The following is a 22113-nucleotide window of genomic DNA, read 5'->3' on the forward strand; positions in this document are numbered from 1 at the left end:
GTTGCTGATGCCTGCAGAATGGCTACAAGTTAACCAGATGAGGGGAAGAATGTTCCAGGCACAAAGGCCTGGATGCGATAGGTGTTAGATTTGAACAGAGTTTGGTGAGGAGAGGGAAACAATAAGACCGGATCGTGCAGGACCTTGTGCCCTGTGTTCAGGCCCCTGGCTTTTCTCCTGAAGTCAGGGGAAGATGTGTTTACCATCTCCTCCAGTGTTCTGGGGTCAGGGGTCTTCCCTCTTCCAATCTGATCTGAACCACAGACAGGTGGGCTCTCCTTAGATGAATGCGACGGACCTCATACCACATCCTGCAAAACAAAACACGAACTCCAAAACCCAGCTTTGCCAAGGGTGGGGGTGGGAGGGGCAAGATGGTGCTGGTGAGACTGCAGCACAGGGCACCTCTTCTTCACAACCTAAGACTTATGCTCCTTCTGTCCTCCTTGCTGGAGGCCCTGACTCGGAACAAGCAGTGTCAGGGGACAAGGTGACCTCCAGCCCTGATCCCCCTTCCTTCTTCAGGTTCCCTGACGTTCTCCCTCTATATCTGCCCTTCCTGTTGCCAGCTGGTGCGGCCACCCTGGGTTGCTGATGCATATCCTGGCCTGCTTGGGCAGGGAGGTGTAGGAGAGAGAGCTGGGAAGGCTCATCAACTAAGGAGGCAGAAATCTGTGACTTGCAGGGCCTCCTGGGTGCTCCCAGCACTGCCAGAGCCAGACACACCATCATCCTGCTTTCCTTCCCTCTCTGTTGACTTCAGAATGACACCCAGACTGAATGGGAAATAGCCCTATGCACTTCGAAAAACACTTCCCCCATGGTGCAACCTGCAATTAGGTCCGGACTAGGAGCCTGTAGCTCTCGCTGGTAGAGGTACAGATGATTGGCATGTGGCTTCTGAAATATTTATCAATGCTTTGGAAATAGAAAGCTGCCGGTATTGTGGTGTGTGCTGTCACCCACAAGGCCAGGGAGCATTCCTGAAGCAAAGAAAGCCCAGGGAGTGGACATCTGAGCCCAGCTTTGGTTTCTGTTGATTTGTGGTTTTGTTTCGTTGCGGAGGGGGTTAGGAAAGGCTGACACATTGTTCCTTACTGTACCCGCAGAACCTAGCCTCATGCCTGGAACAGAGGAGACCCTCAAAAAATATTTTTTGAATGAATACTTCTTAAGGGATATTTTGGAGAGAGGATTAAAACAACACCTACCCACATCTCTGCACCATTACAGAAAGGCTGTTGCTTTCGAAGGTAGGGCCTGTTCGGCCTGCCTACATGCAACTAAAGTTTTCCAAAACAGCATCACATTTACACATCATTTTGTCATTTTCTGCTTTCATTTAGTGTTACTTAACAGGATTTCCTGCTCCCTAACATTCAAGATTTGAGCATTATCATGTTCTTTTTTTTGTTTGTTTGTGGGTTTTTTTTTGGGGGGGGGTTTGGCTTTCCTACATCAAATCAAGTGAGTCAGCCTACCCCATGTCAAAGTTGGAGAGAAATCCTTTCTTGGTCATATTTTTTTTTACCCCTCCATCACCTTTCACGTTTTACAGGGCTTTATGTGATTCAGGAACATGGAGGGAAGGCCACACGTCTTCAACCCGTGACAGATGGGATGCCCAGCTCCCAACCCCCCTCATTAGGGTACAGGGGTGTCTGCTGAGCTCAGAGAGGTGCCAGAGCCTCCCCTGCCTCCCATTTCTGGCACTGACATCCCCAGTTCCAGCCATGACCCAGTGGGGTGATCTTGAGAGAGGCCTTTAAAACACAAGCAGCTGGTGATTCCGTTCCCCCATCCCCCACCCCAAAGGGGACCCGGAGCTCCCTGCACAAAGGCCATCCTTGCAGGAGAAGGTGAGGGGAATGGAAACTTTTATTTTCACTTTCTAGCGGCTCCATACCACAGCCAGAGTAGGGTGGAAGTTAGTTATATCACATGTATTCCCCTTGTTACTGCATCAGCTTTGGAATACTCATTTCTAAATTTACTTTTAGTTTTTGTCTCATGCCTCAAAGGAGTTCAGGCAGCTATAAGAATACAGACAACAAAATAGAAAAAATATAAATTAAAAAAAAAAATCCCGACCAGGGATTATATCAATTATCACACATTTCCTGACTGCAGAATCTCCCTGAGAGTTGATGTACCACATTTACTCAAACAGCCCCTCTTATTGGTTGTTGCCAGTTGATTTCGGTTCTGGTGGTTTTGTTGCTGTGGTTGTGGTTTTGTTTTACTGTGACAGTGCTACCGCTAACACCATCCTGCCGAGGGATTTGTGCTTCTCTTGAGTGGTTAAGTATTCAAGATAAATTCCCAGGAGAGGGATTACAGGATCAGAAGTCCTAAACTTCGGTGTGACTCTAGCTACAAAGCACCAGAATGCTTTCCAAGCAGAGTTGTACCGATTTACAATCTAACTCCAAGCCTATTCTTTAGTGGGGGAGTTGAGCTCCAGATTGTATGGGAGAGGTCTTGGCCTGGAGCAGGGGGCCAAGGGGTGGTGCACAGGTGCCTTCCGTAGCTTGAATCACTCCTCTTTGGTAATTGATGGGGTGGGCAGGGGAGGAACAGAATGAGGCCCCTGCCCTAGGGAACACTCTGGAATAACTGGCCCTGCAGGGGAGGAGCAAGGCTGCCTTGTGTTTAGAGCTATATGGTTGGTGATGGTCAAAGGCCCAGGCCTCCTAGGAGTCCTCATCCCCCTCATTCTCCCAACCAGTGACGGCTGTACTGTGTCCTAAGTCCCAGATCTGGGTCCCTTCTACTGCAGGAAAACCCAATAATGCATCTAGCGCCCCTGCCAAAGACTACCAGGCACTGCGGCATTGCAGTGGGCACCCGGAGACATGGCGCCCTCTTCAGGAAGGGAAGTTAAAGCGCGGTCATGTGTGAGAGTGGTGTTGATAAAAAGCCCTGTGGTCAGAGAGATTAGCAATGGCCCAAGAGCTCCAGCCGCATCTCCTCCGTGAGACTGGAAGCTCTGCAATGACAGGGTCTGCGTCCCCCTCAGCAGATTAGGAATCCACCAAGACAGGCACACAATGTCTGTCCTACCTGTTTGGGAACTCCCTAGGGGCGTGTTCCCTTTCTCCCAGTATATCAGGACCTTCTTGGGAGTATAGTTCCGTCTCCTTCCTCAAACCAGGAGCCCCCTGAGGGCAGGGGCCATGTTTTTCACCCACTTGGGGGTCCACATCTCTGGCACACACTGTGTATGGACTAGTTGGTACAGGATTCTTGGAGTAAGTGGAAAGTCAGCTTCTTGGAATAATGTTGGCCATCTGGGCTGTTTCAGAATGTCAGAGACTTGGCCTTTCTTTAGGCAGGGGCCATATGCTCAGGCTGAGCCCTTTGCCTCTGGCTCCTGGCTCCTGGCTTGTTCTGCTTTCATTTGGCTAATTACAGAACCAGACTCCTTTCTGGGCTGGCCTGGAAGAAGCTCCTGGAAAGAGGAGGATGATATGGCTAGCTAAACGGTCGCTTACACTAGAAGGGCTGCTCTCTCTGGAAGTCCAGGACCTCGTGCCCAAACTTCGGGCATCTCACCCGTTGGGCCAGAGGAGCAGTTACCTGTGGAGCAGGTAGTAGCTAAGCTAGTAGCTAGTGAGGTGTGATACTGAGGGAGCACTTAGGGCTCACAGAGCCTGTTCCCTATATTATCTTCTCTCCCCTCGGAGAGAGCCAGCGTGTGCGAACAAGTAAGTACAAGTTTACAGAAATCGGGTGAAGAAACTGAGGCACAGAGAAAAGAAATGACCTGCCCAGGCTTACAGAGCTTATACCTAACAGGGACTCCACCCTTCTCTGACCATAAGTCCAGCTCTCTTTTTTCTCTGGTGTCCCTGTGAAGGGTCTGAGGGCTACACTTTAAACAGAAGAAGAAGGGGACCTCTGTTGCAGCAAAGCAATGCCCCACCTGGTATGGACTGTCAGCCTCAGAGCTAAGGGAGACCGTGTTTTAAGCCGTCCTTAGTCACTGATACCTCAGTGTGAATGAATTTGAAGTCCTTCCCAAGAGCCATGGGAGATTAGGAAGCTTCAAAGCCTCCAAGAGAACCTAGCTGGGGGGACAGAGACCAAAGGCAGAGGAAGGAGTAGGGCCTGAGACACACAAGCTGTGGACCTCACAGCTGACAGCAGGCAGCCAACTCTCCGATCCCTTCTCCCACCACTTTTTCATGGGCTTCTTCCACACTGTTCACCTGGAGCAGAACAGGAGCATTTAAGTCTTTATTTAAAGGCTTAAGCCTCAGACATGGGAAAAGAGTCCTGAGGGAAACCGGTGAAGAGCTGGAGGTGCCACAGGGCTCGGCTTCTGCCCTTACCCTGCCCCAAGCCCTCGCACAAGCCGGGGAAGGGACCCCACCGGCCACACGGCCTCCAGGCCATCCTGAGCGCCTTCATTTTGGGCTGTTTCATCCTCCCACTAAGCTTCCTCTGTGCTTCCTCCACAGTTTTCATGAACACGGCCATCCCCATTGCCGCCGTCCTCATCGTAAGTGGATCCTCCCTCCATCTCCTGGTGGGAGGGGCAGGCAGCTGTCTGGAGGGAGAGGCCACCCAGGCTTTGGCCTTTCTGCACAGGGACTTCATAAGATGGCTCCGAGTTGGGGCTGAAAATTGGGCAATGGACTGAAAGTCAAACTACGAGGCGGGTCCCTCCCCAACTCCAAGCAGACAAGGGCCTCGACCTCCGGGCCTGGAAGCCGTGAGGCTTAGTCTTTAAAGAAATTCAGCTTTCTTTTTAAAATAGCTATAAAACCTTTAATTTATAAAAGTGAAATATGTTTATTGCAGAAATGTTGGGAAATTCAGAAAGGACCGGCCAGAGAGAATTTAAATCACCCATAATCCCCCTGGCAGTATTTTTAATGTGTTTCTTTCCAGTCTCTTTTTAAGGCACATAATGTGACCTTTTTACAAAAAGAGGATTGCGCTGCACATGCAGTTTTGCAACCTGCCTTTTGAAATGTAAGCATATGGCCCAAACAATTCTCCACGTCATTAACAATTACAGTGGAGGTTTCGTAAAGAGATTTTGACCACAGCCGTGTGTGAGCTCAGCGGTGGGGGCCCGCAGCGTGCCTCTACAGAAAAGCCTGGGCCCTCACCAGCCCACGGCCCCTTCACCCAGGACTCCCATCCCTGGGTCTGTGATGGCTGCAGTTCTTTAAAAAGATGCAGTTATTTCCCCTGGGACCAGTGTCCCTGAACTGTGGCGAGTTTACAGCCCATCAAGCATACTTGGGAATTCACTTTTGACATGATTTATTGTTCTGGTTCTGGCCTGGCTCTTCCAGGAACTCTGGGTAACATAGGCAGTTGAGCCAGCCAGGTAGTCGGGGGCAAGCACTGTGACAGGTGGTTAGCAATTCTTGTGTTTTCATGTTCCTGACTGAGGACTGCTGTCTGAGAAGGGGCAGAGCTGCTCTAAGCTGAGGGCTCCTCCCTGCTCAGTCCTGGCAAGGAGGGGGCAGGACCGGGAGGGAGCAGCCCCCGCCCTCCAGCTTGAAGTCCTGAACACGCTGGGGGCGTTGACAGGAGATAACTGTAAGGATGGGACAGGGGTCTCTAACTGACAGGTCTCCTTGGGTCCCCTGTTCCAGACCTCTTGTTTCTCTCCCATGGGCTGAGGGTCTCCAGTGTGGGAGGGGCCCACGCTCTGAGTCACCCCCGTCTTACATGTGCCTCTGTCCACAGACCTTCGTGGGCCACGTCAGCTTCTTCAAAGAGGCTGACTTCTCGCCCTCAGTGGCCTTTGCCTCCCTCTCCCTCTTCCACATCCTGGTGACGCCACTGTTCCTGCTGTCTAGTGTGGTCCGGTCTACCGTCAAAGCTCTGGTCAGGTGAGAAGAGGGCCCAGCAGGGCGCTGCACAGGCAGCTCACGTGGCGGCCCTAGGACTTGCTCTAGTGACCACTGCAACCACACCTGTCTGGTCCTAGGACACACCTCCCCATTGGTCTGGCAGCTCTGGCAGGGGTTCAAGGATGGAAGAAGGCATAACTCAGCAAAACTGTTGTCAAAGGAATATCTACTCAGGGAGTAACAGGCCAGAAAAAAATCAATTCCCATTTCTAGGGTTGGCTGTGCTGACTCAGTTTTATTGGCCATAGCATTGTAACATCTAACGATCACCCTTCCTCCCCCACGGCCACCCCAGCCTCCGTGATTCTGTGTAGAAACCACAGGTTCAAGATGCTGCACCTGTGGGAAATCTCTCGTGCTGATGCAGAAGCATTTCCATATGCAGACTCTCCTAATCTCACGGTCACCAGAGTAGCTGAGGCCTATTTAAAGAGGGAGAACAGACTCCGGGCTAAAGGTGGGAGCAGGACACAAGGCCCGCTCCCCCTTCGCAGTCATCGGCTGTTGAGAGAGGGATGGATCAAGGAGAGACAGGGGAACAAGGCAGGGGCAGGCTTCTCCTGGTCAGGGAAGAGAGGATCGTGCACAGAACAGAAACCGGGAACTACAGCCTGTTTAGAGCCCAGACTGTTCTTGCCTTGAGAGTTGGAGGGCTTATCTGGCTCCAGGCCTGTTGGACATTTAACAAAAGGGAGGAAACAATTTTCAAGCTTCCTCAGATACCGTCCATACCCCCAAGGATGACAGAGAATGAACAGAAACTTCTGGAGCCTCCTCTGGGCCCATAGGGAAATTCTCTGGTGGGGAGGGCGTTGGGAACAATACCACCTCCCCCACAACTCTCCCAGCAGGATGACATTATATGCTTATAAGGCATTTAACACAGTGTCTGGCTTATAGTACATGCTCAATAAATAAATATTACCTACTGCTACTAACCAATCTTACTAACCTTAACTAACCTTAACACTGACCAACCTTAACTCTAACAGCAACTGGTAAAGCCCAACACCAACCATCCTTCAATCTAACCAACCTTAACATTAAATGAACCCTAAAACTAACCAAATCCACCATAATCCAGACCCCAGCCTACTCTACTGACTGACTGACTGACAAATCAACCCTGACATATCCTGGTAACATCTATTGCCCCCACCACGGATGCCCCCCGGCTCTGTCCCCCTCCATTGGGGGCTTTGTAGGGGCTGTACCCCAGAACCTGGAACCTTCCCCTCGCTGCTTTCTCAGGCTGTGCCCTCTCCCCTCTTCCCTCCCCTCTGCCCCTGGCAGGGGTGAGGGGTGTCTCTGTGCTTCCTCCGCAGTGTGCAAAAGCTGAGTGAGTTCCTGTCCAGCGCAGAGATCCGAGAGGAGCAGTGCGCTCCCCGAGAGCCTGTGCCCCAGGGCCAAGCCAGCAAGTACCAGGCGGTGGTGAGTGGCCATCTTTCCCTCGCTATTCGGGCCCTGCGGCATCCTGCCTCAGCTTTTCCTCTCAGGAAAGGGGTCTCCCCAGCCCCACGGGTCCTCATCTCCTCCTAACTATCCCTAGCCCCTCAAGGTTGTGAACCGCAAGCGTGCAGCCCGGGAGGACTGCGAGAGCCTCACGGGCCCACTGCAGAGGCTGGCCCCCAGTGCAGATGGGGATGCTGACAACTGCTGTGTCCACGTGAGTCCTACACCCTGTACCCCATGTCTGTTTCCCCAGCAGCATGTCCAGGAGGGAGCTCAGCACCTGAAGGGCCAGAGACCTCTGCCCCAAGGTTACCTTGCCTGCCTGTAGGGTCCATAGGAGTCCTGGGGCCAGGGACACTTCTTCCATCTCCACCGAGTTGGGGGGGACCATAGGTGCCCTCTTGGGGAGGGAGCCTCAGACAAGGGTCGGCCTGAGAATGCTATTCTCCCACTCCTCTGCCTTAGAGGTGATTCAGGGACAGGAGTCGGTGTTTTTTGGCCTTCTTGGGGAAGGGAGGCAAGAGACTTTCCCACTGCGAATCCAGCTGCCTTTCTGTTCTCTTCCGGGTGGTGGTGTGTGGCAATGCAGATCATCGGAGGCTTCTTCACCTGGACCCCGGATGGACTCCCCACACTGTCCAACATCACTATCCGCATCCCCCGAGGTGTGGCCCAGCTCACCCCTCCCTCATGGTCTGGAGGAGCCCCCTCCAAGTCATGTCTGAAGTGCCCCCTCCCCATATCCCACCAAATGACATGGAGAGAGAAGGAAAAACCAGCATTCACTGAAACCTGCTTTATGGGCACCCTTAGTGCGTACTCTGGGGTACGAACGCTAGAGAGGCGGGGGGCTTCATCCCTGAGGAGTCCCTGTGCCAGGTGGGAGTGCTGCAGCGAGGATCGGCAAGACAGGGGGCCTGATGTCAAAACAGCGGTTGCAGAGTTTGGGCGCTTCACAAAAAGATCAGGCCTGAGTGGCCAGGGAAGGCTTTGTGGAAGAGGTGGGGGGTTTTGAGAATGAGCAGGGTCCCTTGGGCCATAAGGCAGGGTGGCCATTTTGGCAGGGGCAGCAGCATGAGCAAAGCATGGAAGGGGGTGGACGTGGGACCCAGGGTGGCATCACTGGGACCATGAGGAGTTGGGTTCACCCTGGGGAGCAACAGAAGGGAGAAACAAGTGCTTAGAAAGGGGGGGTCAGTAATGAGGAAGGACCTGGGGAGTCAGAAGGAAAAAAGAGGTTTCCAGAAGGAAAGGCTCAAAGGGGGAAGGACTCCCTGAGGATTCTAGGGAGAGGAAAGCACAAGGGACGGGGGGCCAGGGCCAGCCTGTCTGTCTGTCTTTCTGGGCAGTGGTTGTTCAGACTTCCCCGGCTCCACCCCCATCTGTCGCCCTCCCTTCCTGCAGGCCAGCTGACCATGATCGTGGGACAGGTGGGCTGTGGCAAGTCCTCACTCCTCCTTGCCACCCTGGGGGAAATGCAGAAGATCTCAGGGGCCGTCTTCTGGAACAGGTAATAAACACATCCCCGGGGCTCAGTTAGTGGGGAGAGACTCACAGTGGGCAGGTGGATAGTCCTCCTTTCAATCCTACTGCCCAGTTGAGAATGTATTGTGCGTTCTGTGTGCTCAGTGAGTACTCAGTAAATGCTGTGAATTGCTATTCTCACCGTCGTTAGTACTTACTAAACCTTTACTATGTGCCAGGCACTTTGCTGAGTCCTCTGCATGTATAATGCCATTTAATCCTTATGGCAGACAGCAAGGTGAGTGCTGTTGACAGTTCTCATTTTATAGATGAGGGTTGAACTATTTGCCCTAATTCACCCAGCTAATCAGTGGCAGAGCTGGAATTCGAACTCAGTTCTGTTTGACTCCAAAGCCCATGCTCGCTCAGTAGCACTGCCTCCCGTTGTGGGGAACTGCAACACAGACATTGGTTTCCGGCTAAATCATCAGCAAAGCTGGAAGAGACCATCCAGTGGGTGTTTTGTGGAGCCAAAAATAACCCAGATAAACATGGGTTTCTGGGGAAAGATCACTATCCTTAATTAAAGAGCCAGAACCCCAGACTCTATTATTTTTACCCGCCTATTTCCAAACAGCACTTTAAACTAGTTGAGAAAAGATATATATAAAATAGAAGCTTTTTTGAAAAGTAAGAAAAGAGGAACCAAGAAATGAAGAGGTTGGACAAGGTGTTCAGAAACCTGGGCAGAAGACGACTACTGCAGTCAAGACACAGCCTGGCTCAGAGCTCCCCAGTAGCCAAGGGAAAGAGGGACCTGATTGAGGATTGCAGAGCTTGCTCAGGAATAAAGACTGTCGCCATTTCAGCAGAGGGCAAATTTTTCCCAGCAATCATTCCTAGGGGGAGATTATCATTCAGGTGTCAGGTTTTTCATAAGCGTGAGTGCGGAACTGAGCAGAGAGAAAGACTTTGAGCCCAGTATCTGAATATCTGCGTGTACCCCCTTTTGCTGCTTTTCCAAAATGTCCCTGAATGGTACACCCCATAGATGGCATGTTTCCCTCCTCGGTGGGGCTATGGCTGGCAGACGCGCCCCTTGGGTTTCCCATACACTCAGTCTCTGGAGCCTTAATTCCATCGGGGACTGTGGTGTGTTTGGGGTTAGAGGGGTCTCTGCCTCCATTCCCCATCTTCTTTGGGAGTTTCTTAAGACAGCCTGACTGGGAAAGTCCAGGTATTAGGTTTGAGGTCCCTTTGCCCGTCGCTAATGGAGTGAGGAGCCCTTGCCTGTTGGCTGACAGTGCGTGTCTGTGATAGGAAGGCAGGAGCCCACCATGAACTGTGAACTGAAGAAAGCAGCCAGTTTTGACTGGGCACCGGCCGTGGGCCAGGCCCTTTGCTCAGGGCATTGCAAGCATGACCTCATTGAAGCTTCCCGCTAAACCTCCCACTGGGTGTTTTCCCCCCATTATACAGAAGTAGAAACTGGGGATAGAGAAGTCGGGTGACTTACAGGTCAGCATGTGGAGCTGGACCCAAGCCCAGGCTCTTTCCCTGGCTCCTGGCTGGTGTCCCCTGGGTCCAGTCCCAGGAATTATTCTCCAAGGTCCATGCAGAGGGCAAGTTGGATCCAGGCCCACTCTGAGGACAGGCCTTTTCTAGATGGGATTACAGAGCACAGAGGTGGGGGCTACCCCTGGACTCCCCTGGCTGTGTCCCACTCCACGTGAGTCAAACCCCTCTGAGCCTGGTCCCTTTGCCACACTTTCTTCATCTCCTCCCATTCCCTTCCCCTTCGGGTGCCTTCACACCAGCAGCAGCACCTCTCTGTCCTCTGCAGTGGTGGCAGACATGCTTAGCAAGGACTCAGCCCGACCTTGGCCCTCACCTCTTCTCCACACTGTGCCACCCCTCGCTCAGGGTCTGACTGCTGCCTCCTCTCTCTTCAGAAACCTCAGACCAGGGACCTGTCCAGGACACTGGAGCACCTCTGTGAGCCAGACATTGTGCGAGGCACTTTGTTTACTTCCCTGTCCCAGTCAGTCTTCACCACACTGTGACGTAGGTATCGTCATCCCCATTTAACATTGAGGAAACTGAGGTGAAGCAAGTTGCCCAAGGCCACCCAGCTCTTAAAATGACAGAGTGGGATTGCACCCAGTGCTCACGTGCATGGGCTTTCCACTGTGTGCTGGGAGAAGGGGCACAAGGGCAACATGAAGAAATAGCTAGCCTGACAGTCCAGTGGCCGGCAGCCCATATGGCCGTCACTCCACCCTGACCTCCCCGGCACAGCCACCACGCGAGTGCTCACTGCTGGGTCCTCATCTACACTCTCCTCCGCAGGCAGCCTGCGCCCAGCCTCTGGCTCTCTTCCAGGCTGGGAGAGGGGCAGGTGGTGAAACGGTTCTTATTTTGCCAGGCTCCACTTTGCCGTCCTCCGTGGTGCAGCTTCCCTCCCAAGCACTGTGAGGCACATCAGGGTAGCTTGCAACCCACCCGAGGAAGTTGTGAGCTTTTGTTTGTGACTCAACTCATGTTCCAGTTTCTCTATCTCGATGTATTCACACACCCCATTTTACTGAGCACCTGCTGTGTGCCAGACCCTGGGCACAGCAATAGAAATGCCACAATGATTAAGGCACGGCCTCTGTGTCTAAGGGAGGGAAAGGCGATCAGGGTCATCGTTGGCAGAAGAACAATGAACTCTGCGATCAAGGAGAGAAGGCTCGTGTGGATGGTGCTGGAGCCTTGAAGGATGAGTGTGGTTTCCTCAGATGGAAAAGACGGGTGGGAGAGAAAGGTGTTCCAGGCAGGCGTACCGGCCTGGGCACAGTCCTGCTGATGGAAGTTCTGGTACATGGGTCTGGTACCCGGAAGAGTGGGAATGTAGATGCAGCGGGAGGAGACAGGGCTCAAGAAGTGGGCTGAGCTCTGCTCAGACACTATATGCCGGGTCTGGGACATAAGATTTAGCCTGAAGGCTGTAGAGGAATCGTGCTGGCGATAAAGGAGGAGGCAGCCGAGAGAGAGAGCGGCTGCAGGAAGGGAGACCAGTTAGGAACACATTACCATAGCTGGGACAAGGAGGAGAATGGGCAGACATGTCAGTGACTTCACATGCTGTTTGTCTCTCAAAACCCGGGAAATGTACGCAGCTCTGTCCAGCCCTTTTTATCTTAGGCAATGCGTTAAGTGTTGGGCTGTGTGTTGAGGGCCTCCCTCCATTACTTACAGGAGCTCCGTGCCTCAGACACTGTACCACAGGTCTGCAGGGGGATGATGTACTTGCATCGTGAGCCAAGAGCCAAATGGCATTGGAGCTGGCAGCCCCTCCTGTCTGCAGCCAGAGGCAAGGGTGATGCCAGGCTGTTCTGATGCTTTTTCATGCTCACCAGGGCTACGGCCTGGTGACCAGGCAGCCAGAAAGAGTTCCAGGAGCCACAAGGCCAGGAGTTGGCGGATTAGGAGGTGCAGAATGGAGAATGCTCTGGGGAGATTGGTTTGTTTGTACAACTGTACATTTATGTCTTCAATGAACAAATAAGCAGTGTGGCTGAGCAAGCTCTGGAGTCAGGCTGCCTGGGTTCAAATCTGGGCTCTGTGCTTTGGGAAACTTTGTGACCTTTGTGTACCAGTTTCCCCTTATTACCCATGGGCTTAACCTAGCATGTAGTAAGTGCCCTATAAATATTACTATAAATAGTACTCTTTGGCAATGTACTCCTATGCCAGGAACAAAATTCTCCTATTGCTCTTTAATTGTACTCCAGTCTTTCTCCCTAGAGAGATTGTAGGGAGCTCCCTGGGGACAGGGACCATATCTTCTCTGTCTCTCTGTATCCACAGTGCCTTTGCTAAATGAATTCATTTGCTAAATGAGTAAATCAAAACCCGCTTATAGCCGTCAAGAGACTGTCATTATAAACGTGGCAATACATCTCTTTCTTTCCTGTGTGCATTTGCCCAAATATTCCCCTACCCCAGAATTCCACCACCCACCCACCTTCTCCACCAACATTTGGAATAAGTGAATCCTATCAGCACGTCTCACACTGTATTGTGATTATCTGCAGATGGGTCTGTCTCCCCCATAACACCGAGCTCCTTGAGGACGGGGCTGGAGGATTATTCTATATTGTACCCCAGTGTACACCACTGCCCAGCACAGGATGTGTATTTTGTGAACTGCTCTGTGCAGACTACTATTTAATAATAGAGGAGAAGGCCTGGCCCCTGCCCTCAGGTAGCTCACCAGTCGTGGTGGACAGAAACCTGCAGATAGAGCCCTAGGGTAGGTGTGGAGTGTCCATTGGGTGAGACCCCGCATTCCGGACAGGAGAGTTACTGTGGCAGCCCTGGGCCCAGGTCTCAGGGAGAACCAAGTAGCTCCCAAACATTCACTTTAATAAAAGTCACCTGTCCCTGCCCGGCTCTCTGCTGCAGTGCACTGTCCACCTGGGAATTTACAAACTCTCTCCTTAATCTTTAAGAGGAAAATATTTTGATAAAAAGTCCATGTTAACAGATATACTCAAGTGAAATCCTTTCCCTGAAAATAGGGCCGTTAATGTCTGCAGTAGAATAATTTTAAACGTCCCCAGAGAGCTAGCAGGAAGCTGGGCCCTGAAGGAAAGCATGGGTGGGGTGTGTCATGCAGGCACTCTGGTCCTGCTCCCTGCACAAGAACACAGGATATGGTGAGGCCAAAAAGGAACACCCACGGAGCCATAGATAGGGGAGTCACACCACTATATTCTCGCTGGCGCTGGGTTGGAGACACAGGAAGCAGGACCCACACGATCTGCAATCTGCCATCTGCTTCTCTGCCAACCAACCAACCAACCCCCTAGAGTAGCCACGGCAATTATATTAGTGACTAATGGCTAACCGGTAACAGCTGATGGCCACCCAGCCACTGATGGCCATCTGATTACAGCTGAGGGCCATCTAATAACAGAGCCAGCACCGTTCCACGTGAGGCCGAGAGCCTGGAGGCTGCTCTCTGGGACTCTGTCCCCACAGGGAGAAAGGGCCCACCGCCCCATGAGGAACCGCAGGTGGGCCTCATTGGAGCTGTCTGCTGCCCCCCCTGCCCCCACCACCTGTTGGGCTTCTACATGTCAACTATGTATTATTTCCATCTGCCCACTCAGGAGGCCTGTGCCCTGCTTGTCCCGGGCCTGCCTCAGAAAACTGTGGCCTGGTTGGTGTGAAGCCTGCCTCCCGAGACCCCTGATTCCTCAGGGTTAAGAAATAGACTCCTCTCAGGAGTACCCTCTGGTCCCATCTGCCCATACAGTTCCTGGGGCCTTTATGCAGTTGGGGTCAGGGGCTCAGGTGTACCCCAGGTTTCCTGGAGGAGGCAGGTGTGGGGGGATGGTAGACAGATAGGAGAAGGGGCACTGCATGGAGCCAGGCTTGGGAACCAGGTGGTCTGTGGTTGTAGTCTTAACTCTGCCACTCACTAGCTGTGTGACCTTAGGCAGGTTAATTCCCCTCTCTGAAGCTTAGTTTCCTCATCTGGACAATGAGAAAACCCTTTCCTCACTTAGAAATTTGGCATTAGGCCCCAGTGACATCAATTGGAAAGCAGCAAGCGTGTATAGGGCAGGCTGAAGGGAATGTAGAGACTTCTAAGTCTTAGCTTCTTTTTCCAACCTCCGTTTCCACCTCTTCCCTTTTTATTTATTGCTGGGGTCTTCAATGAGTGTTGGGTCTGTTCCATTCCTCTTTTGCCTGCACCTCTGGGACCAAGCACTGAGCTGAAAGGATGGTCCCCCCACCCCAGTTCTCCAATTCCATGTCCTTTCCTCCCACCAGCTACGAGCTATATTTACAGTATATTTTCCCAGTGTCACTGTGAGATTTGCACCATTATCCCAATTTTGTAGATAAGGAAACTGAGGCTCCCCTAAGGAAAGGGACTTGCCTAAGACTTCATAACCTCTGAGCAGAGAAGCCCCTCGGATATAAACCTTTAAAGCCCAGGTTCTTCGCACTTCTCCAGGCTGCCTGCACTCTTCCGCTGCCTCCTGCTCCAGCCTAGTGCTCCCCGCCCTCCACCTCCACTTCTCAGGCCTTCCCCATTCAAGGCTCAGCTCAGCTGTAACTTCCTACGAGCCTTTCCTCACCTTCACAAAGTTCTTCCTCCTCCAAACTACTTTTAAAAATTATATTTTTTCTCTGATTCTAAAAGGATGTACATTAAATTAGACAAGCTCCACAACTATAAAGAAGATAAAAACCACCTACTATCCCATCACCCAGAAGTTTCCAGTCTTTTCTCTAGGCATTTGCGTATGTGTTTGTGTGTACTTTCCCCCAAATTTTCTATAATATTTTCTCGCTCCTACTTTTCTTCTGGCCTTTATAACTTTCTGACTTCAGTACCTGTCTGATTCACTCTACCAGACTGTGCGCCCCTGGAGAGCAAGCTCTGAGCCTTGAGTTAGGTTGGTGCATGCCTACACACACACACACACACACGGGCTACCTAGAGAGAAGGATGTGGGGTTAGAGAACGGAGAGGAATTGTCCTTTCAGCTCAGTGTTTGGTCCCAAAAATGCAGGCAGAGGCGGGATCAAATGGCCCCAAACTCATTTAAGAGTCCAGCAATCAGTGAGACAAAGTGTGTGCCACATGTACCCACTCTTTACTTTTCAAATTAAAACATAGACACACAACATCCTGGTGGAGGCTCATTCTAGGGACACTGGAAAGAGAAGATGAACCTGGATTCACACCTCAGCTTCCCCTCTTCCCAGCTCTGTACCATTGGGCACATTATGCAAATTCTGAGCCTCAGTTTCCCCATCTGTAAAATGGAGATACTAACATCTTTTTATAGGGTTGCTGTGAGGATGAAATGGTGAATACAAACAATTTCACACAGTGCCTGTGTCATATAGGGTCTCAGCTCCCGCTCCCCGCACAAGAACGGAGGATATGTTCTTGTGGCACCAATGTTACGGCACCAATGGAGCCATAGATAGGGAGTCATACCACTATATTCTCACTGGTGGCTGGGTTGGAGACACAGGAAGCAGGAGCCACATGAGGCACAATCCGCCATCTGCTTCTCTGCCAACCAACCAACCAATCCCTTGCTAACTGCAATCCGCGTTTGCCAGCCACCATCCGCTGCTAGCATAGCCACGGCAGTTATGTTAGTGGCCAATGGCTCACTGGTTACAGCTGACGGCCAACTAGCCACAGCTGATGGCCATCTGATCACAGTTGATGGCCATTTACTACCTGAGCCAGCACCTTTCCAAGTGAGGCTGAGAGCCTGGAAACTGCACTCCTGGCTCTGTCCCCACACTCTACCCCTACAGGGTCTCGCCTCACAATCTACGCGACAAGCATCTTCCGCAAGGGGCCCTGTGCGAGGAGCCTGGAGGTGAATGCAATATCCTGGACATAGCCAGGCTCTCTGGGCACAGCCAGGGTTTCTCAGGATACCACCAGTCCTTCTGGGCACAGCCAGACTTCCTGGGCTTCTTAGGGTACCACCAGTCTCCCAGGGCATAGCCAGGGCATCTCAGGGCACTGCCACTCTCTCTGGGCACAGCCAGTCTTCCTGGACATAGCCAGGGTTTCTCAGGGTATTGTGCTGGAATAATAATGTCTCACAGCCAAGGTGCTTACATATTCTCGATGGCAGTCAGTCGAGACACAGAAAGTAAACATCCGCTTGCACCCCAACAAGGGGTCTTCCTGCACCAGTCTCGCGGGCAAGACACAGGAAGCAAACATCCGCCAATTCCACTCCATGGTGGTGTGTTCCCAAGCAAACAGTCAAGTGGTCCATCAAATCAGGGATGGAAGGCAATTCCCTATAGTCCACAGTCATTCGCCAGGGCTGTGCACCGGCTCTATAACGTGTGCCCTTTCCATAGGGCGAGGGCTCCAAGTCCTCCCCAACCTTGGGGTGAGGGACAACTTTGACCTCACTTGCATTTCCCACCGAGGACTCAGCAAGCATTTCCTCCTGGGACTACAAATCCCACATCCAGGCTGCCTCAGCAAGCACTTCCCAGCCCACAGGGCCGCAACGACCTTTGCTTTCTCCAACCTATGCTGGTTGGAGAACTGTCCGTGTCTTTCCACTCCTCCACAGGGTACAGCTCTCCAGCAGCTGCATGGCTTTTCCTATGCTGGTCGGCGAACCATCCACGTCTTCCCACTCCTCCACAGGGGTCCAGCTCTCTGGCAGATGCTCCTCCTGGTCTTCCTGAGACTGAGTGTTCATACGTATAAATTGTTCCGTTACCTTTCGGAGAGTTTTGGCTGACACCATACCCTGCTCGCTGCACCATGTGTCATACAGGGTCTTAGCTCCCACTCCCCGCACGAGAATGCAGGATATGGTGAGGCCAAAAAGGAACACCAATGGAGCCATAGATAGGGGAGTCATACCACTATATTCTCGCAGGCGGCTCGGTTGGAGACACAGGAGGCAGGAGCCACACGATGCGCAATCCGCCATCCGCTTCTCTGCCAACCAACCAACCAACCCACCCCTTGCTAACTGCAATCCGTCGTGCTAATAGCAATCCGCGTTTGCCAGCCACCATCCTCTGCCAGCGTAGCCACGGCAGTTATATTAGTGGCCAATGGCTCACTGGTTACAGCTGACGGCCAACTGGCCACAGCTGATGGCCATCCAATCACAGTTGATGGCCATTTACTACCTGAGACAGCACCTTCCCACGTGAGGCCGAGATCCTGGAAACTGTTCCCCTGGCTCTGTCCCACAGCCTGGCATGAGGACACCCGCATTGTGTGCTAGTTCCCTCCCTCCCTCCCTCCCTTCCTTCCTTCCTTCTTTTCTTACTTCCTTCCTTTCTGCCTTCCTGCCTTCTTGCCTTCTTCCCAAATGATTAACATGTTAGTTAACAACCTCCATTTATTACAGATCTATCATGTGCTCAGCACTGTGGGAGCTGGAAAAAAATGCTCTTCCTGCCTTAAAATCCCAACGGGGATAAAAGACTTACACAGGAGCTGATTAGAGAGGAAAACAGTCCATTATAAGGGCTAATTGAGCAGCTTAGACAATGGTGCAAACTGAGTTAGGGCCGAGAATGCTCATTGTGTGCCTAGGTCCTCAGGGAGGCCGCAGACGCTCTTTTCTCCAGATAAATTACAGCCTTTGCAACTCTGGAAGCTGTCTAGGCAGGAGATTCCACAGATAAGCTTATTTGGGATATGGGCACAGAGTTGGAATTTGTAAGCTTCGGTTTTTTACATGTCTCACGTTACCAGCTTGTCCATAAATTACAGCTATCTGATGGTTTAGGGAACACGAAGTTAGGTTGAGTTGAGAGAATGAAATGAAACCGCAAAAATTGGAGAACAGGATCAGAGGGGACTAATGATTACGTATCCATCAGGGTCTCCTTTCAGTTCTGCCCCTCGGCAGAGGACAGAAAAGAATTTCCTCAGCCTTCATCCATCTCTGTTTTTCTCCATCGTTGTTTTCTGGACAAGAAGGTACTTATAAGAGCTATATCATGGGCCGTAACAGTGAAGAAACATAGCATGGTCATTTAGAGCATGAAGCTTGGAGTCAAACAAACCTATTTTCCCTGCTACTTGCTGGCTGTGCGACTTGGGCAAGTTACTTAGCCTCCTTGCACCTCACTTATTTGTAAAGTGGGCATAATCAAAATAAACTCTTTCATATGGTTATTTTGAGCTTTCAAATAGGTAATACTCTTACAGCGCTTCTCATAGTGCTTCTAAAAGTTCAATAAATGTTAGCTGGCTTAGTATTATTAAAATAAGATCTGTGAAAACTCAGAGCCGATTGTTTTTCCCCGAATGTGCATGTCAGAAGGACACATTTCAGTGGCAGGAGCTGATTCTCGAATATTGAGAGGTGGCCTGGCGCAGGAGAAAGAGCACTGGCAAAGTTGCACCAAAATTCAGGTCACCTCACTCAGTGATTTTCAAAAAATTTTTACTATAAGCCACAGTATGAAATGCATTTTATATCACAGTCTACTAAATTCATGCATTCACTGCTAGAGAAGAGAACAATTTCACACAAAAAATACAATCTTGCATCACATGCAATGCACACTGTTTTCTTTTTCTTTTCAATCCATTTGCAATTCACTTATTTCAGACTCACTTAATGGGTCCCAATCCACCATTTGAAAACACTATATGAAATGGTTATGAACCTTGGGAAAGTCACTTTCCCTCTCTGAGCTTTAGTTTTTCCCAATTATAAAACAATCTTGATGCCCAACCAGCCTCACTGTTGCTCTGGGTCGTGCCCTTGATTAAGCACTGATTAAACCCTTGCTATTTGGAAGGTCACCATCCAGGTGCTGCTGGAGGGACAGAGATCGAGAAGAGCAGTTTCTGCCCCCAAGGAAGCTACTTGGGTACACTGGGGATGGGTGGGGGTTGGGACTGTGGGGATCGCTTCTTCCCAAAGACCCAGTGTGATGGAGAGAAAGGCAACGGAATGGGAGGTAACTGCTGCTGTTTTCTTTCCCCACGTGTGCCCACAGCAGCCTTCCTGACAGCGAGATGGGAGAAGACCCCAGGGTACAGCCTTGGGACCGGGTTGGAAGCGGGTCCTGATAAGGGGAAGGGGCTGAGCGTGGGCCGGGAGGGGAGACTTGGGGTGAGGATACTGAGTATGGATTCAGGGGTGTGCAGCCTACGCAACTTCCGAGGCATGAGACCTCATAATAAGGCATATATTCTCAACAAGGGTAAAACCTTGTTCGTGGGAGAAAAAAACTTAGACATTATAATGATGTGTGGCCCTCCAAAGGGCCATAATATATAAACATATACCGTATATCTGTGGTATTAAAACTTCGTGGTGGATAGAGTCAGAAAAGACATGTGTGTTGCCGCAGAGTGATGGGGAGCGAGGGCGTGACTGCTGATGGGTACGGAGTTTCTTTTGGGGGCGATGAATTTGACCAGGATGATGGTTTGCACAACTTTGTGAATATTAAAAAAAACAACACTGAATTGGAAAAGAGATGTGACAAAGAAAGGACCAGTAGAAAAAAATTGTCTAAAATGACCTTAGGGGTTGATCATGGGCAAAAAAAAAAAATATTGAGAAACACGGCTATAAGGAGAGGAGGTAGTTGTCCCCCAGACAGAAAATGTGGTCTTGCTGCTTTATTTCATGTGCTTTATGTGCTTGTTGTCTACAAAGTGCAAGTGAAACAGATGAATCAGGCTCTGAGACCTTGAACGCCCTCCCTAACTGCATGTCTCCCCGAAACATGTGAAACACCTTGGAGGTGGTAGGAAGTCAGGACTGGGAGGTTGGCTCCACTTTGTAAATAAGTTTAAGTTCTGGCCTTCACTCTCCAACACCAAGAGGCTGTACTTCCTCATGTTTTCTCTGCTCTTTCTCCTACCTGTCCCTAAGTGCCAGGGTATGATGACAGGCCCAGCCTCTCTAGCCATAGTGATCATATTTCTTGAGCCAGAAATCAGGCCTCATGGTATGTGACAAGTCTGCATGTGTGGATGACAGAAACGGGACAGAAGAGTCGACACTGGAGCAGCTTGGGTCAGTCCAGGGTACATGGGCACCACAGCTGACTGCATCTCTCCTGGCAGATGCTCCAGATTCCTTGGTTGTCTTCTGAGAGGGCCACATGGGGCTGCAAATCACACCTGGAGCGCTTCTTGGCTCTCTAGGTGCCACCAAGTTCTATCAGCTGTAGGTTCCTACCCACAAACTGCAGGCGCCGATGTCAGCCTGCCTCTGGCCAGAAAGCACGCCCTAGTCCGGCTGTTTGTGCAGCGTGTCAGCCTGAGACCTTGGCCAGTGCATTTGAACCCTGATGCAGAGGCAGGGTCTGGAGAAGCCACATGTTGGGCCTTGAATTCTTCTGATGTGGGAAGATCCACTCCCAGGACCTACTCCATGGTGTCTCCCCTCCCCCCATCTTCCCTCTTACCTTAACCGGGTCCCCCCGGAGCCCTCTTCACACACCCCACATGAATTCTGGACCCTACTAGGTTCAGGCAGTGGAGGCTCCCCAGGATGTCTACGCCCCACTCCCACATCTCTCTATACAGCATTTGTGGCTATAGACTTGGTCACGGATGATAAAGGCACTCAGGCTGGGTTTGAGGGAGCTCAGGGTATCTATAGGAGAACTTCGTCCCCTCATATGAACCCTGAAGGTGCGTCTTTCCTCCCCTGCTGCAGCCCAGAGCGGGAGCCAGTGGCCGACTCGGATATCAGGTACTGTGTCCTGGGAAACCTGCCTCCAGGCAGGCTTCCTCAGCGGGGCTGTCAGGCCAAGAGAGCCACAGAGCTCTGGGGGAAGCCCCCAGACCCCAGCCCAGCTGCAGGGAGGAGGCCAGGGTGGGCTCTGAGCTCTATGGGGTGCTTCGGAAGCCACTACTGTTTCTGTACATCAGGCTGCTTCCTTAACCCAGCTCATTTTTCTCTGGCGGTCATCTTTTCCTTAATTTTTTTAATTTGGGGGGCAGGGGTTGTCTTCAACAACTATATCACACCAAATGTGGTTTCCTTGGCTCTCCTTTTTAAAAAAGTCATTTGGAGAATTACCTGCTAATGTCAAAGTTGAGGGCTTCTCAAGGAAGGAGGAAATCTGGGATCGAGTGTTTACTTGGTTTCTTCCTGGCTCTGGGTTAGAGACTCAGGAAGGAGTACAGACTGCAAGGGTGGGGCAGGTAGGGTGTAGGGCAGGGAGGGGTTGATGTCCCATTTCCCCCAGTCAGCTAAGACCTGGCACCCAAGCCTGACTCAGGCCCTGAGGAAGGAGAGTCCACCAGGGGCCACACACAGCTGATTTCTGCCAACTGCACAACCCCCCCCACCCCACCCCTGTCTTAGCACTGTCCACCCCCTTGCCCTGGTCTAAGCCGTCATCTTGACAGCTGTCCCTGAGAACGAACCCCTGAGAATGCCTCTCTACTCCCTCCTGGCTTTTCCCAGGAAGAGAGGTCCCGTGGCCTACGCTTCTCAGAAACCGTGGCTGCTGAACGCCACCGTGGAGGAAAACATACCTTTGAGAGTCCCCTTCAATAAACAACGGTAAAGCCTCTCAGAGGGAGGCGGGCTGGGGGAGGGGAGAACTTGGTCGTGGGCAGCATTAGCCACCTGCCCCGTCCCCAAGCCCTAGCCAGCTGGCCTGCCCCTCCATTGATCTCCCACACCCACCATCCTGCTCTCCAGCCTACTTATCTGGATTCTAGCCTGTTCCATATGGTCCATCTGGAAACGCTCCAGATGTGCCTGGGAGTCAGGGCAGTCCAACTCCTGTGGGTGAGCGGGCAGGAGGCAAGGGA

At 51.6% G+C, this 22113-nt stretch overlaps 1 protein-coding gene across 1 annotated transcript in view; it reads left to right on the forward strand.

Annotated features, from left to right (window-relative positions):
• Positions 1–22113, forward strand: part of ABCC8 (ATP binding cassette subfamily C member 8) — a 75446-nt gene that overhangs the window by 33785 nt on the left and 19548 nt on the right. The window contains 9 exon segments of the mRNA XM_033121709.1: positions 4464–4504; positions 5710–5855; positions 7202–7307; positions 7426–7542; positions 7918–7993; positions 8733–8838; positions 19326–19361; positions 21005–21040; positions 21761–21859. Of these exon segments, the coding sequence (XP_032977600.1) occupies positions 4464–4504; positions 5710–5855; positions 7202–7307; positions 7426–7542; positions 7918–7993; positions 8733–8838; positions 19326–19361; positions 21005–21040; positions 21761–21859 (763 nt within the window).

The sequence above is a fragment of the Rhinolophus ferrumequinum genome, chromosome 11, assembly GCF_004115265.2.
Source record: "Rhinolophus ferrumequinum isolate MPI-CBG mRhiFer1 chromosome 11, mRhiFer1_v1.p, whole genome shotgun sequence".
NCBI lineage: Eukaryota > Metazoa > Chordata > Mammalia > Chiroptera > Rhinolophidae > Rhinolophus > Rhinolophus ferrumequinum.